Genomic DNA, 15,043 nt, shown 5'->3' on the forward strand with positions numbered 1-15,043 from the left:
ATTGGTCTGCCTAATGAGGTCTAGAACAAATTTCTTGAAAATTGATGTTGGATTAATACAATGGAATTTAATATTTATATTACCAGGTTGTTGAGTTTTCAATTCTTTCACGATCAGAGATGAATTTTCAAAATCTGTCTAAGAAGCAGGACCTATTAATTTTCACTTAATTACTGAGAGGTTCCGATCCAAGTTGAACTTCTTGGTTTATGAAAATTATCCCAAATTTATATACATAAGCAAACAAAATTAATAGAAAATTACAAGGCATTAGGAGGTACTGTTTTAGATGTAATTTTGCCATCTGCATAGTTCTTGGATTTGGCTTCTTACTGTTTATATTTTGCATATCATCTATCCTATGTCATACATGTAATTGAATCAATAATAATTTGTAGGATACAAATTTATGACTCTTAGGAAGTAGGAAATTACATAACTAGGCCAACACCTATTGATTTACCATTTCCATGTACACCAGTTCAAAAACTATTTATGAAAATAAGCAAACAGCAAAATCAGTCCATCCCTGTCCAGCTTTTAGTGGCAATAAAAAAACTAACTCTTGCTCAAAGTTTTGTGGGGCTTAATTACATATCAGCTAATGTTTGGGATTCAAACACAAACACCTTCTAGTCATTGGATTTCCATCCTAAAAACTTGTTAATTAGAGCAATTTATGAACTTTTGAATTCTCAACTCTCAAAAAAATATCCTCCTTAATTAGACTATAAACATTAAATACTATGATTAGATCTCACCACATCTTGTTAAAATTTATTCAATCATATCAGAAATCTTTCAACTTCACAAGTTGTGTCTTTCAATAGGCCCATAGAGCCTTATCACGAGTTAGTGTTCCAATATTATATTTGTCGTTATAAACTGTGGCTCAAAATAATTAGCCTAGCCTTCATCTCATCAAAATAGAAAAAAGAGTAAAGTAAAAAAAAAAGAAAAAAAAGTCCCCCTCATGTTAGTCTTTGACCAAAACCCACTCTACTGACTCATGAATCTTCTTTGGGCTGCCAAGATAACAATCTCCTAAAAAGAAAAACAAATAATTCCCCTCCAGTAACCGCCCAAGATAATAGTATCCATACCAATTCTCCTCTATTTATCTCTTTCTCTGACATCTTGGGATATATATATACAACCTATTCATGCACGGCGTTTCCAGACAAAACAGTTTGATCAGAACACAAAAAACTTTTGATCATTCATACCAGAGACAGATGGACAAGTTCCACTTTCTTTGTACAAAGTTACCATTTCTGATCCTTCTCTTTCTTCACCTATTGTGTCCAGCCAACGCTGCTTTGAACAACATCGCAACTGTTCCATTCGGCAAAGGATTCAGTCCGCTTTGGGGCGAACCAAACATCAAACGATCAGCAGATGACAAAACCGTCCAGCTTCATCTCAATCAGTACACAGGCATGCTTGCAATTTTTCATCTTGTTCTCCTGAATTTTGATCAGGTTTTACTTAGTTTTGAGCAAGCAGAAAAAGAAGAAAAAACTTGTACGCAAATAGTAGGATGGTTATCCTGAATTTATCATATGAAAACAGGTTCTGGGTTCAAATCATCTGATCTCTATAGCCATGGATTCTTCAGTGCAAAAATGAAGTTGCCATCAGACTATACTGCAGGCGTCGTCGTAGCATTTTATGTATGTAACGTTCCTTCGATTATGTTTAGTTTTCTTTTACGATGAAAAGCTTTGAGATAATCGCCTTTCTGACGATCATTTATTGGATGGTCATGATCAAAATATTATTATCAGCTTAATTATATCCACTGATTTTTTTAATGGGAATTTACTTTTAATGATTGCTGCAGACTACAAATGGAGATGTATTTAAGAGGACGCACGATGAATTAGATTTTGAGTTTTTAGGAAATATTCGAGGAAAGGCGTGGCGGTTTCAGACAAATATGTATGGCAATGGAAGTACCAGCAGAGGAAGAGAAGAACGATATTACTTGTGGTTTGACCCTTCAAGGGAATTTCATCGATATAGCATCTTATGGACCACCAAGAAGATCATGTAAGTTTTGTTCTCAACCACTTCATTGAATTAGTCTATTGCGGCTCAATATGAAATTTGACCTTGTCAATCATCTGAGATTATATTCTTCTATATGTTTATTCAAGAAATTAAACTGCATAAATTTCAAAGCCATATAAAAACAAGACTTTTAGATGGAAGAGGGCTCAAAGAAAAGGACCTTGAAAATGTCACCATATTCTGTTGAATTTTCTAAAATCCTTTTTGTTTTTATTTGATCAGGCTATATATATATATATATGGATATTACAATCTGCATGTTATTTCTTTTGTTGTTTAATGTTTAAACCTGTTTCATTTCAGGCTTCTGAGGTGTTCCTTGAATACTAATTTAACTTATTCGATCTTAAGTATAGCCCAAACCCTGAGCATATCGTGTTAGGAAAAAGTTCACTTGAAATAAAGATGTGTCCAGATCAAGAAATAAAACCCATTCAAACTTGAAAAGCCTATGATGTAATTTTGCACTAAATTAAGAATATACTTTTTATTTGAAATTAGTTCAATCCATGAGCATGAGAAAATTTTTGTGCTCTGATAAAGAAGTTCTTGACCAAATCTTGGATAATAAGTATTCAATGGTGGGCTGATGCAATATTTGTCATCTAATTAACAGTTGAGGTAGCTCAACCAAAACAGATACGGATTCTTTATTTGTTGCCCGGAGAAAGTATCTCATGCAACCTAATCCCCCTACCACCGTCTTTCATTAAATTATTTCCCAATATTTGTGTTGATCAAGTATCAAAATTTTAATAATTTCTACAATTTTCTATTTTTATACAGATTCTACATCGATAATGTTCCAATTCGGGAGATGATACGCAACCAAGAAATGGGAGCAGATTATCCATCAAAGCCTATGGCTTTGTATGCAACCATTTGGGATGCTTCAGATTGGGCAACTTCTGGAGGCCGATACAAGACTAACTATAAATATGCTCCATTTATAGCTGAATTCACTGATCTTGCTCTTCATGGATGTGCGGCGGACCCTCTTGAAGAGATTTTCAGCAGCAGCTGCACCGAGCAAGATGATCAACTAGACAGTGCAAGTTATGCTAGTATAAGTCCCAAGCAAAGGATGGCCATGAAGAATTTTAGGCATAAGCATATGTATTACTCGTATTGCTATGATACTTTGAGGTATTCTGTTCCTCCACCGGAATGCTTGATCGATCCATCGGAAAAACTAAGGTTCAAGGAAACTGGGAGGTTGAAGTTTGAAGAAAGGCACAGACACCGTAGGTCAAAGAGATCAAGGAGCCAGGATATAGGTGCTAGGAATTATGGGAACCAAGATGAAGATTAATTATTGTGATTCTTTTGGAATTGGATTGTTGTGAGCATATACTTATAAAAATATTGTGGTTTTGCGTGGTTAGAGGATTTAGGAGGAAAAATGATTGATATGTCTATAAATAATTTTGTTTGGATTGATGTTCTTTGGAAAAGATTTTTAGAATAATATTTTTGTACTTTTTGTTCTATAATGTATGTAAGATAAAAAAAAAGTGATTAATTACAAATTTTTATATGCACGTGTGTATACATACATACACACTGAGACACACACCCACACACACATACATACATACATACATACATACATACATATATGTATATGTATTTGTATATATGTATGTATAGGTATATATGTATATGTATATGTATGTGTATTTGTATGTATGTATGTATAGGTATATATGTATATGTATGTGTGTGTACATTCAAAAAAGATTGAAAATAGTGCTTATGATGCCAAAAAAAAAAGACTTTTTTCCCTAAAAAAATTGGCTTTCCAAACACACCAATTCTGGAATATAAATAAAATATGGATCATCCTTGTTAATTTCTTAATTAGATTGTTAGTCAATGTCAGCTTTAAACTACTGATAGTTGTTGTTCATTCATATGCAAATATAAAGCATAAAACATACTATTACTGAACTTAACGCTAAACACTATGAAAAGCAGTTCATCTAAAATTTATTGTTAGACTCCACATCGATTCTAGTTAAATGAATAAGGAAGCATGAATAATCTAGGATTAATTATTCAGAGATTACACTCCTCTTAACGGCAAGTATCCAACGTCTGGTTTGCATTGGATGATTGACGACATACCAGTCCCCCTTTGTAGTTTAATTAATGTTAACATTAGTTTTGACCTTGTACCATTAATTTTCGTTTTGGACATCATCTTGTAATTTCTTATAGGTTTTTCTATTGGATTCCGAATGCCCACTTGTTAATGCATCTAGATCACACATAACCTACCGTATACATTCACACAATAATAATTATTACCGTATCTTACATTTATATGTACTCCTAATTAATATTACTTTTCCAAATGATGAAGATCGAAGTCCAAGACAGACCCATTTTTTGAGTTTTTTTTGTTAAAATAATCTTCTATTTATAAAATATTCCCAAACTAATACAATTAAAAATTTTATTCCCTTACTAGTGTATAGTATATTGCAATGTACACACCCAGAATGGAAAACTAATCGCATAAAATCTTACATTTTTCTTTTTTCTTTTGAGGATCCCTCCCCATTACATTAAATATTCTGTTTCTACTCTCATTCTTTTTGTTTTTAATCAATGAAGATGGAAGAAGGTCGGGTTATTTCTTAGAACTCAATGGCTGTTCTTCCAAAAATCAATGATTAACTAGCCTTGGCTCTTATAATTTTTTTATTCTTGATATTGTCAAGGCTAAATTCTTATTCTAGTAATTATGGCTTTCGAATGCAAGAGATTTTTCTTCCCTTCTTTTCGCTTTTGACGTGGAATTTTTTTTAATGTCAAATTTGATAGGTCATAATTTGTTGCTAAATTTATAATTATTCTCCCCTTGATTTTAGCCAAATATTGTTTTAATTGTCGGATTCTACTTATATTTGGTGTTTTATGTTAATTGTAGGGCATTGGAGTAAAAAGTGCTAAAAATAGGTGATTTTCTTGGAGTTGATTGTCAAGCGCAAGTTTTCCAAATTAAGATGGAGTATACGTGGAGTACTGGTTGAAGATTAGGGAATTGTCACTTTTTATTACATGTCTTATTAGGGAACAATTAGCATTAGTTGGAGAAGTTTCCTTTTGCAATTAGAATTCTATTTTTGGTTGGCCAATGGACGGCCGAAGTAGTAGACTTCAATTAGGAAACAAAGAGGAAGAAAAGGCCGGAATCCTGCGTGATTACTACCTCGGCCAGGGAACAAAAAAAGAGGAGATGGCCACTTGGCTGATCTCTGCATTTTTTCTTTCTTTTGGTGGAATACTCATGCGAATGGCTTTAAGGGAATTTCATGGATTTCCCTTGAGGATGTGTAGTTAAATCTCCATTTTCTAGTCGAAAGTCAATTTGAGGACTCAGTTCCAAACATCTGTGAGATCGAACTATTTTACTTATTTCTTTTATTCATTGGTATTTGTATGTTTTTTGATTTAATTTCTTATGATTATTTTGCTATTTGAATGTCAAGGGACCGATATTCGAATTAACCTAATAATCTACTGCCAGATTAATTGATTGAATCCGTAATTGTTCAATTGATTAATACCAGTGGTGACTAGCGTGATTGGTTTCATGTTAGGAAAATATATGATCTAACTTAAACGAACCCTCGTAGCGTGTTTGTTGGTTAGGGTTGGGCTTTTCAAATTCTTATTGCAATCGAGAAATTAAATCATATGGTCGTAACTAGGGTTATTTCTTGGTTAGGAAAATAGTTAATGGTCGTACCTTGACTATCGAAAAAGTAAGGAAATGCTGGTTGTTTATCGCGTGTATGACAACTATAACCAATCTATTAATGAGTAATTGAATTATCTTTACATCGATGATCAGTTGAATGGACCGTATCTAAAAAGTTGCACCTTTGGCTAAAGTCGTATTGATTATTGATTAATTCCTGTTTATTTCTATTAGTTGTTTCATTAGTTGGTTAATTAGTTATTTTATATTTTCCAATAAACCCCCCATACTTCGGACTCTGGAAGAAACGAATTATTCCCAGTCCCTCAGGAGACGACCCTGCTTGCCACTGTCTATGAGTTAATAATTTTCTGTCAGTTAGTCAATTCTGGTATATCGGATTAAGCAAACTTTTCGGAACCAGGGTGAATCAAGTAGCCCATTGCACATCCAGAGTCCCTGCTCCAGTACCTGGAATTGATTGTTGACTGCCTTTGATGGTAGTTAGGTATTTATTATTGCACAGGCTCGGCACCTGGCAAAATTCAACTTTAATGAATTTTTGTCTAGAATTTATTTGCACATGTTCTAATATAAAATAATGCAAAATACTAAAATGAATAAAATTAGAACTATATCGTAGATATAATTACAAATAACAAGAAAAAATGAAAGGAATTGCAATATAATATTTAAGCAGAATTATAAGAGATAAAATGATAGTAAAAAATAAGAGTCCAATTGTTGGTAGATTGGATACTTCGAACAAATTTTTCACATGTAGTCATTTTCCTTTAATTTGGAGATCTACTGGCAATAGATAGATTAACATGAGAATAAAATTTGTAACAATATTAGTTTAGGATTATTTTTTAGGACATTTACAATTAGATTGAAGCTTTCCTTTCTTGTTATTCTACGTGGCAATTAGAATAACAAGGTGGCAATAATAATATTATTATGGGAATAAAATTTTGAAAGTGAATTACACAGGGAATATTCTATAGAAAGAGAGTTATTTTGGTCAAAAACTCCCATATTTTATTACCCTCGCTTTATAGCTTTTATTATTTATTTCAAAATTCTTAGAGTAAACTTTCACATGCAAATAAAAGCCATCTACTGCACGTGTGACAGTGTAACATGAAAAAATGATACAGAGGATACAAAAACTTTTCCTTCTTACTTATCTCTTTGGACAAATTCCATAATGCATAAGTGTTTGGGTGAGAATCCAGATCCTTCAAATTATCATTCCAAATTTCCCCAAAATGTAATGACTTGAAGGACGTGTCCTGTACTCCCATTTTACAATTGTGGATTGATCATGGTTCCTTTTCTGGGAAGAAGGCGGCTTTCTCGTTGCTGTGTAGGGAGAATATTGTTAGAATTGAGATGTTTTCTGCTAGTTCCTGCTGCAGGAATGATTTCATATCCGTGATTGGCCTTTCTTTGTTCTCTTACAATGGAATTCTGAATCCCCGTAACTGTGTTGTTCAGGTACCTCGAACAAAAATATAGAATTTAATCTCGTCTATAAAACTGACAAGTCGACTATATTAAGCCAGAGTATTAAATCATCTCTTCTTGTTCAGTTGGCATCGTGAAAAGAATCAAATTTCCATCTTCCATCCCCTTTTTCCTGCTAAAATTAATGGATAATTTCAGAAACCTCCCTTCAGGTTTTTGACAATTTCACTTGGCTCCTCGTAGATTTAAAAAATTACACTTACCTCCCTTGGTATAGTAAAATGCCTATAATGCCCTCCACTTGGTAGACAATTTTAAATTTAAGGCAATAAATTTACAAAACCCAAAAAAAATCTATTTTTCTGTCTCTTATCTATTTTCTCTCATCTCTTTTCTAATTAATATAATCTCTTTTTATTATCTTCAGTTTTGTGGATATTAGCAAATTGAAATTACAAAATCAACAGAGAGCACATTATGTGTCAAATTAGAAGGAAATAAAGAGACTCGCAGTGATACAAAAATAAACAATGAAATTGATGAAATTAGAAGAACTAAAGATGTAAAATTTGTCATATTTTGTTTGTTGTCAAGAAAATCTTTTATAAAATGTCAATAATTATACAAGGATTTCTTTCATTGGATTAGAAATTTTTTATAATGATTTTATTATGGAAGTAGAATTTATTCTCTACTTTTGAGATATTAATATTTTTAAAGCCATAGGTAGTAGTTCTAGGTTAGACTAGCTTGTATTGAAAGGTATCTGAGCATTGACATTTAATTTTGGGTTACAACTAGTTGTCAATGGGATTTGTATGTGTATTTTTTCTTATTTTTTTGTGTGACAAGCATTAATACTATAGAAGCAATTTGAAATTTTTTGGATGGCTATTTGGTTTTAGAACTTATGTTTGAATGATTGTTAGGGATTAGACTTGTTGATTTGTGCAAAGTGTGGAAGAAAATGATTGAGTATACTATATTTTTCTTTCTTAGTTTTGTACAAAAGGGCAATTTAGAATTTTTGTGAGAAAAGCTATCTTGTTGGACCTACATTGTTACTAAACATTAAAAATAGGGGAGGTATGTGTCATTTTTAAAACCTGAGGGGAGCTCTCTGTAATTGTTAAAAATCTCAAGGGAGGTTTGTGAAATTATCCCTAAAATTAATGACTTTAGTATTCCCTGCATGGAATACACTTCATGCAGTTGCTAGAAATGAGAGATATGCGAATAAATCACGAAAATGTATTATTCCAAAATGCATTTGTTTTTCTATTATAAATTCTGGTGCAATGTAACTTTTTCATAATGATTTTACTCTTGGAGACCATCCAATTCCTCTTGCAAAAGATCCAGAGGAGATGGTTATACCAACGGAGAGAACTCTCCTGCACTATAGAGGATAACCTTAATATAACCAGTGGATCTCAATCTTTCTATTCACTTTGAAGATTCAAAAGATGGTTACAAAGGGAGGAAAGTTTCGAGCGCAATTCTGCCATGAAGGTAAAATTAAAAGTTTTCCGTAATTGACATTTTTTTTTCTGGGAAATGTATATTTCCTTCTATTACTACTTTTCTTCAGATTATCTAGTGGCTTGAAGATGAGAGGTTATAGACTTAACTACATATTCTCTCTTTTTGAGCACAAGACAATAGATAAATGTTAAAGGGTTTGGTTAATGGTGGTGCTTACATTCAATAGACTAATGGCTTAACATCTATTGTCCATATTCTGTTTGCGGATTGGGAGCACATGTCCTTCAGTTTGCCATAGCATGTTTCATTTCTTCTCATGCAGTGCACATGAATTAGTCCTAGATTCTGTGTTCTTTAAGAATAGACTAAGGGTTGCAATCTTTCCCACTAAGCTGGAGTTTATGATTGCTCATTGGCATAATATGCAATGATTGCTTTCTAGGATATATTCCACTTGCCAATGTCATTGAACATCAAATTCCTTCTCGTGAAAACAAAGGGTTTTGTGTTTCAGCAACAAGAGTGGAAAGACTTTGAGTTCTGTCCAATTAAACTTCAGAGATTACAGAGTTTTATGTAGCTGAACAAGAATCCTAGAGCTTTCCACCCCCGCGTCTAACCTCATCAGCTTCTCAAGTATGCAGTACAAGATTGGAACAGTTGAGGGTTGAGAGGCTCAGTAAACGAGCTTTGATGCACCAAATATAACTTCTAGCTATCAAGCTTTGCCAACTGAAAACGATTTTTTTTTTTTTTCTAATAGTGGTAGATAGACAATATAGACGAGAAGCGGCATACTTCCTATAACACAGATCATGTATATACAATTGATCCAATTCTAAAGACTCTAGATCAAGAGTTTACAACAGATCCAATTCCAAACACTCTTCATCAGTATACAAGTGCCCTATGAATAAAAGACAGTTGCTGGAAAGCATAGCTCCATCCATACATAGTTCTCTTCTGATCCAGGAATGTGTTCAAAAGATGATCCAGCTTGTATCAAGCTGAGAGGTGTCGAGCCTGTGCAATAATAAATACCTACTCGAAAAAAATAAATTTTCTGTGTATAGTAGTGAGTAGGGTCGAATCCACAGGGACTGGAAAAAATTTGATTCCTTTCAAGTTCAGGACACGGGGGGATTTTTATCAGAAATAAACTAAAAATAATTAAACAATTTAACTAAAAATAATTAAATAATTTAACAAAATAAATAAATAATTAATTAATACAATTGTAAATAGCAATTAAATAAATGATAAATAAATTCTAGCCAAGGATACAACTACGCAGACACAGTCCATTCATCCGATCATTGATGCACAGGGGTTCACTTAATTTAATTAATAGGCTAGTTATAGCCGCCGATAAACTCTAACGACCAGCTTTTCCTTAATTTATTGATAACCAAGGTACGACCGTTGATTACCCCTAACCAGGAAATACTCCTAGGTACGACCGTAGGAATTAATTTCCTAATTGCATTAAAAACTAGAAAAGCCTAACCCAAATTAATAACACGCTACGAGGGTTATTTAAATCAGATTGCATGTCCCCCTAGTATGTGAAAATACTAGTTGTCACTAATATTAACCAACTAAACAATTACGGATTTAATTGATTAATTTGACAAGAGATTAATAAGTCAAATTGCACATCGGGCCCTTGATATCCAATTAACAAAATAATCCCATGGAAATTAAAATAGAAAACATGCAAATATTAATAAATTAAGGAACACGTAAAATTAATTAGATCTCACAGATATTTGGGACTGCGTCTTCGCATTGATCCTTGACTAGAGGAGAAAATTAGCCACGCCTCATAAGAAAATCTTCACACAATTCAATTGAATTTAAAGACATCATCTTTCTTCGATAATTGAGAGAGTGAATAACAAAGCTCTCGGAAGAGAATAAGAAAATTGCACACTAGAATTCAACAAACCAAAACAACTCCCTATTCTCTCCTCTGGAACATCCCTCGGAGAGAAAACTAAAAACTCCTCTATCCTCCTACGGAGCTTATTTTGAGAGAAAACTCCAAAACTAAAAACTTCTCTTCCCAGACGGAAGAGAAGAAGAAAAACTGACTTCCGAAAAATGTGCGGCTCTCCCACGAATAAAAACAAGCCAATTCGAAACTTCACTCCACGCTCACAAAAGAAAACATTCCTTCCCTACCTAATCAACTCCACCGAAAACAAAAGCAAAGCCAACTATGGTTTGTCGGTTTCCTTTGACCAAGTGCACACGTTCACAAATAAGAGAGCAAACCAAAAATGTGTCTTTACACAATGGTCAAGTCTTCGCGGTCCCCACCTAATTGAGATGTTGGCCAGCCAAATGCAATTCAATTCCTTTTCATCATAGAAAGAAATGGACGTTGGTTTACACCATGCATATGGGCCAATTGTATAGAGTTTCACAATAATCTTCTCAAGAAGGTTTCTGCTCCACTTTCTGAAAGTATATCCAAATAACAAATATAAATATATATTGACAATTAAAGCAATATTTGGCAAGGATAAAGAGAAGAATTAACAATAAAATTACTAACAATTAACACCCTATCACAAGCCTCGGATCCGCCCGATCAAATGAGAAATCTCGTTATTATTCCAAGTCTCAGTTGTGCATTGCAAATTTTATTTGTACATCTTGAATCACGTTTGTGCATTTGTACATTTCATTTAGCAAATTAATTAATCCAGCACTCATTGAAGCAGTCCTTTTCTTCTAACGCTGCATTAAACATTTAAACTGCATGCAAACAAATGCTGAATCATCACATCAGCAATAGCCTTCACACACTAATTGGTATGCAACCTCAAGATGGGCAAAAAAACTAGTGATTTTTTAGAAAAATCCAGTTGACCTTTCATGATTTCTTCTAAGATTAATTATCTTTGGTTATATATAACTAGTGATCAATGACACGCACATCAATGTGTGTGCAAGTGATAAAAAAAATCTTCTGTTGAACTAATGAATGTCGATTCATTATTCGATAACAAAATCTAGTAAGACTAAATACAAAAAAAATATAAAAATCAAACAAAAAATGAAATCAAGCAATTATCTATAAACGATTATGTTTAAGTGATAAACATGTATTTTGTTGGTTACGTGATGTTAGTGGTTGAATTGAAGCGGGTTAGTGGTGAAAAGTTATTTGAAAGATAATAAAGTAATTCTAAAAAGTGACAACAAATTGTTTACACTAAACCACCTGCTCCCACGTTATTATTGTAGAGATATCCTTCAAATATCTCATTGACATCTTAAAGAAACCCCAAAATGTTCAAATAGGAAGAAGGCATAAAACATTAAATAAATTAAAGAAAATACAAGAAAAATGACTTGCTTAATTCCCTTCGATAACATGATCAGAACATGGATGGAAAGACCTGATAGAACAAAAAATTGTCTTGTACCGGACATTGTGTAAAACCAGCTTCCCTGAGCCGGGAGTGCTTTGCTCTACTTATATTTATAATCTTGGACAAATTTTTCTAAGCATTCTTGGACATTTTTTGATCTGGGGCTCTCCAAACTTTGCCACTGCAACGCCAACAATAGGAAAACCAGGGTTAATCGAAGTTGCTGCTTCCATTTGTTTCTCTGTCTTAATTTTGTCAAACTTGTTTTAAGAGTTCCTCTGAATATCCAAACGATTAAAGTCAAAACAAAGACATTATTCGCACTGCAAGAAATTTCATGTTTACATGCAGAAACAATTAAGTATATTTTTTAACTTAAACTAAAGAACGTATTTCTTATTCTCAAAAGAGGAGCATTCTTCTTGCCAATTCACAATTATTGGACCATTAAAAAGATGTCAAAGTGTGATTATCTATCAACCCAATTGATTCGCGATTACTGTTTAAGAGTTGCTGTTCTAATTTCGTTGACAAAAAGAAGAAGAAGAAGAAGAAGAAGAAGAAGAAAGGAACTGTTGAATGTACACCCACCAAGAAAAATGTTGAGAAGAACAAGAAGATGACCTAACTTAGAAACAAAGAATTCTGAGCAATTTCAAGCTCAACCGAGAACACGAAGAAGGACTCCAAGAACAAGAGAGATTGCATGATCATGCCCAGATCCAAGTTTCAAGAAATGCAATGTCGCCCCGTAAATTCGAGAAATTCATTCATGAAAAACCCATGGGGAAACCGCGATTATCCGGACTTGACGAATACAAAGAAGGATAATGTTCTCTAATTTTGTAATTTTCATTAAAAGGGAAAATTTGATCTAGAAGAAACGTATTATGCATGTCTTTTCTTTTCTGTCTACATTGGTCAGTGGTGACAGATGATGGAATCCTGGAAATCTATGGATATCTTAAACGCTGGAAAGTTCTAGGCTCATCAATTCTTTCAGTTACCTGGATCAAGGCCACTGTAATTGATCCAACTATATGAAATATCATCCACTGTTTTGTTCTTGTTCTTGAGAGTGATCTAGATCCTCCTCTTGTTTCATTTTCTTGGTTGCACCGGATTGAAATCCTTCATCCCTTTCTTCTTCAGATGGATAAATAAAAAATGTTTGATCCTTCTGCTTTCTCTTTGATTTTTGGTAATCAACAAAGGCTCAGTAATGTTAATTTAATGGCCAGACACACATTCCAGTCCCACCATTCTCTGTTGCAGTGCTCAAACTGTAGTGTGAGAAAATTATCAATACATCCCCAGAAGATATAAAGATTCTTCAATTTTTTCACTAATTTTGAGATTAATTTCAACAATAGTCTCCTTATCTTGTAGAGCTAGCAAAATAACACTCTCTTGAAATTGTCCTCAAATTCTTCCCATCTTTGATTGGATATGTTGTCTGATTGAATATAGCTCTTGTCCAGAATTAATCACGGACAAACTTACCTGTTCAAGAAATTAATTGGACTCGTTATGTTAAACTTAAAATGACAAGATTGATAGTTTCAAAAATGAGTTTAAGGCTTAAAAAGAGAATATCAAGACAAGATATCCCATGACATTGAGTTTACTTTATCTTGGAGAATTTCAATAAAAATGATGTGTGAACTTTTTCGAGTATATATGCTAGTGTTAGTAAAAAGAGAAACAAAAAGTGTGTTTGGATTGAAGGTTGTTTGGAAAATGTTGTTTTTGGTTTTATTTACTATAGTTTTTTATTTTTTTGATATGGTGTATGTAAAATAAAAGAAATGGTATGAACCGTATTTTGTGATTTAGTCTTATTTGATTTGCAAATTTTACGTTTTGCATGAACATTTTTTTAATTATATTTATACTTCACAGACATCAAATTGCCACGGTACTTTTTTCTTTTTTCTTTTTTATAAAAACTCAAGAAAATAACAATCTAAATGAAATGGATGTTTATTGAAAAAATAAAGGTGTCTCCTAAATTTTTATTTTAGAAGAACCTAGAAAAGTATCAAAAGATGTAATTTTTTTTCTTAGTTAATTTTGACTTTTTCTCTTGTTTGGGCAAAAAAAAAAAATTTTTTTTTTCTTTTGCCTATACTCAATTCTGCTGCATGTTGATTGGCAGACAGGAAAGCGATTACCCAAAACAACAACTGAAATGGACGTGAATGATTATTTGTGTCTATCTCTTATGAAATATACTAATTAATACAGTAAAGTCCAAACCACTTCCATTTACTTTGAAATATTTAATACATATGAGACAGCTGAGTACAAGAAAACCACATTGTTTAAGATCTTTCGGAAACTCCAACGCTTTCCTTGGTTGACTATTAATGCGTTTTCCTATAACCAAAAGCGGATTACCATGACTTGAGGTTTCCTATTCGTGGAAGTGATTTTCACAGAACTTTTAGTATATTATCAAGAATCTGTCAAAATCATCAGCTCTGTAAACAACTCCCCCAGTAATGTAACTTTTTCTCGCAAGGGAAATTTAGTTTGATGATAACCAGCCACTATAACTAGTTAGAAAACAAAATGAGGATGAGGGATTAAAAAAGTATGAACTGTTTTGATTGAAAAAACTTGTGACAGGTATAACATGACAGCGAAGTTGATGATGATCGTTATATCAAAGTGATTAAAATCATAATTGCCCAAAACAAAATTTACAACTAGCCAACTGGAAAGTATAACATGTAGTCGTAATACACATGAACTAACATTTTATTATATGTCTGAGTAAATATAAAAGGATTCTCTATTTCCTTTGTAGCTCAGTGGAAGTCATTTGATCAATTGGCTATGAAATAGACTTTAGCTGCTTTTTTCTTTTTTGTGTTTTTTTTTAACCCTTCCTTTCCACCCCACCCGCTTGTTATCTTTA

The 15,043-nt window shown here is 33.0% G+C and overlaps 1 protein-coding gene across 1 annotated transcript; it reads left to right on the top strand.

The window, feature by feature from the left end:
• Positions 1 to 1,050: 1,050 nt before the first annotated feature.
• Positions 1,051 to 3,527, top strand: LOC113732105 (probable xyloglucan endotransglucosylase/hydrolase protein 30). Its single transcript, XM_027257732.2, has 4 exons — positions 1,051 to 1,437; positions 1,573 to 1,673; positions 1,844 to 2,052; positions 2,860 to 3,527. The coding sequence occupies exons 1-4, from the start codon at positions 1,164 to 1,166 to the stop codon at positions 3,383 to 3,385; spliced, it is 1,110 nt and encodes a 369-aa protein (XP_027113533.1). The 5' UTR covers positions 1,051 to 1,163; the 3' UTR covers positions 3,386 to 3,527.
• The last annotated feature ends 11,516 nt before the right edge of the window (positions 3,528 to 15,043 follow it).

The sequence above is a fragment of the Coffea arabica genome, chromosome 2e, assembly GCF_036785885.1.
Source record: "Coffea arabica cultivar ET-39 chromosome 2e, Coffea Arabica ET-39 HiFi, whole genome shotgun sequence".
NCBI lineage: Eukaryota > Viridiplantae > Streptophyta > Magnoliopsida > Gentianales > Rubiaceae > Coffea > Coffea arabica.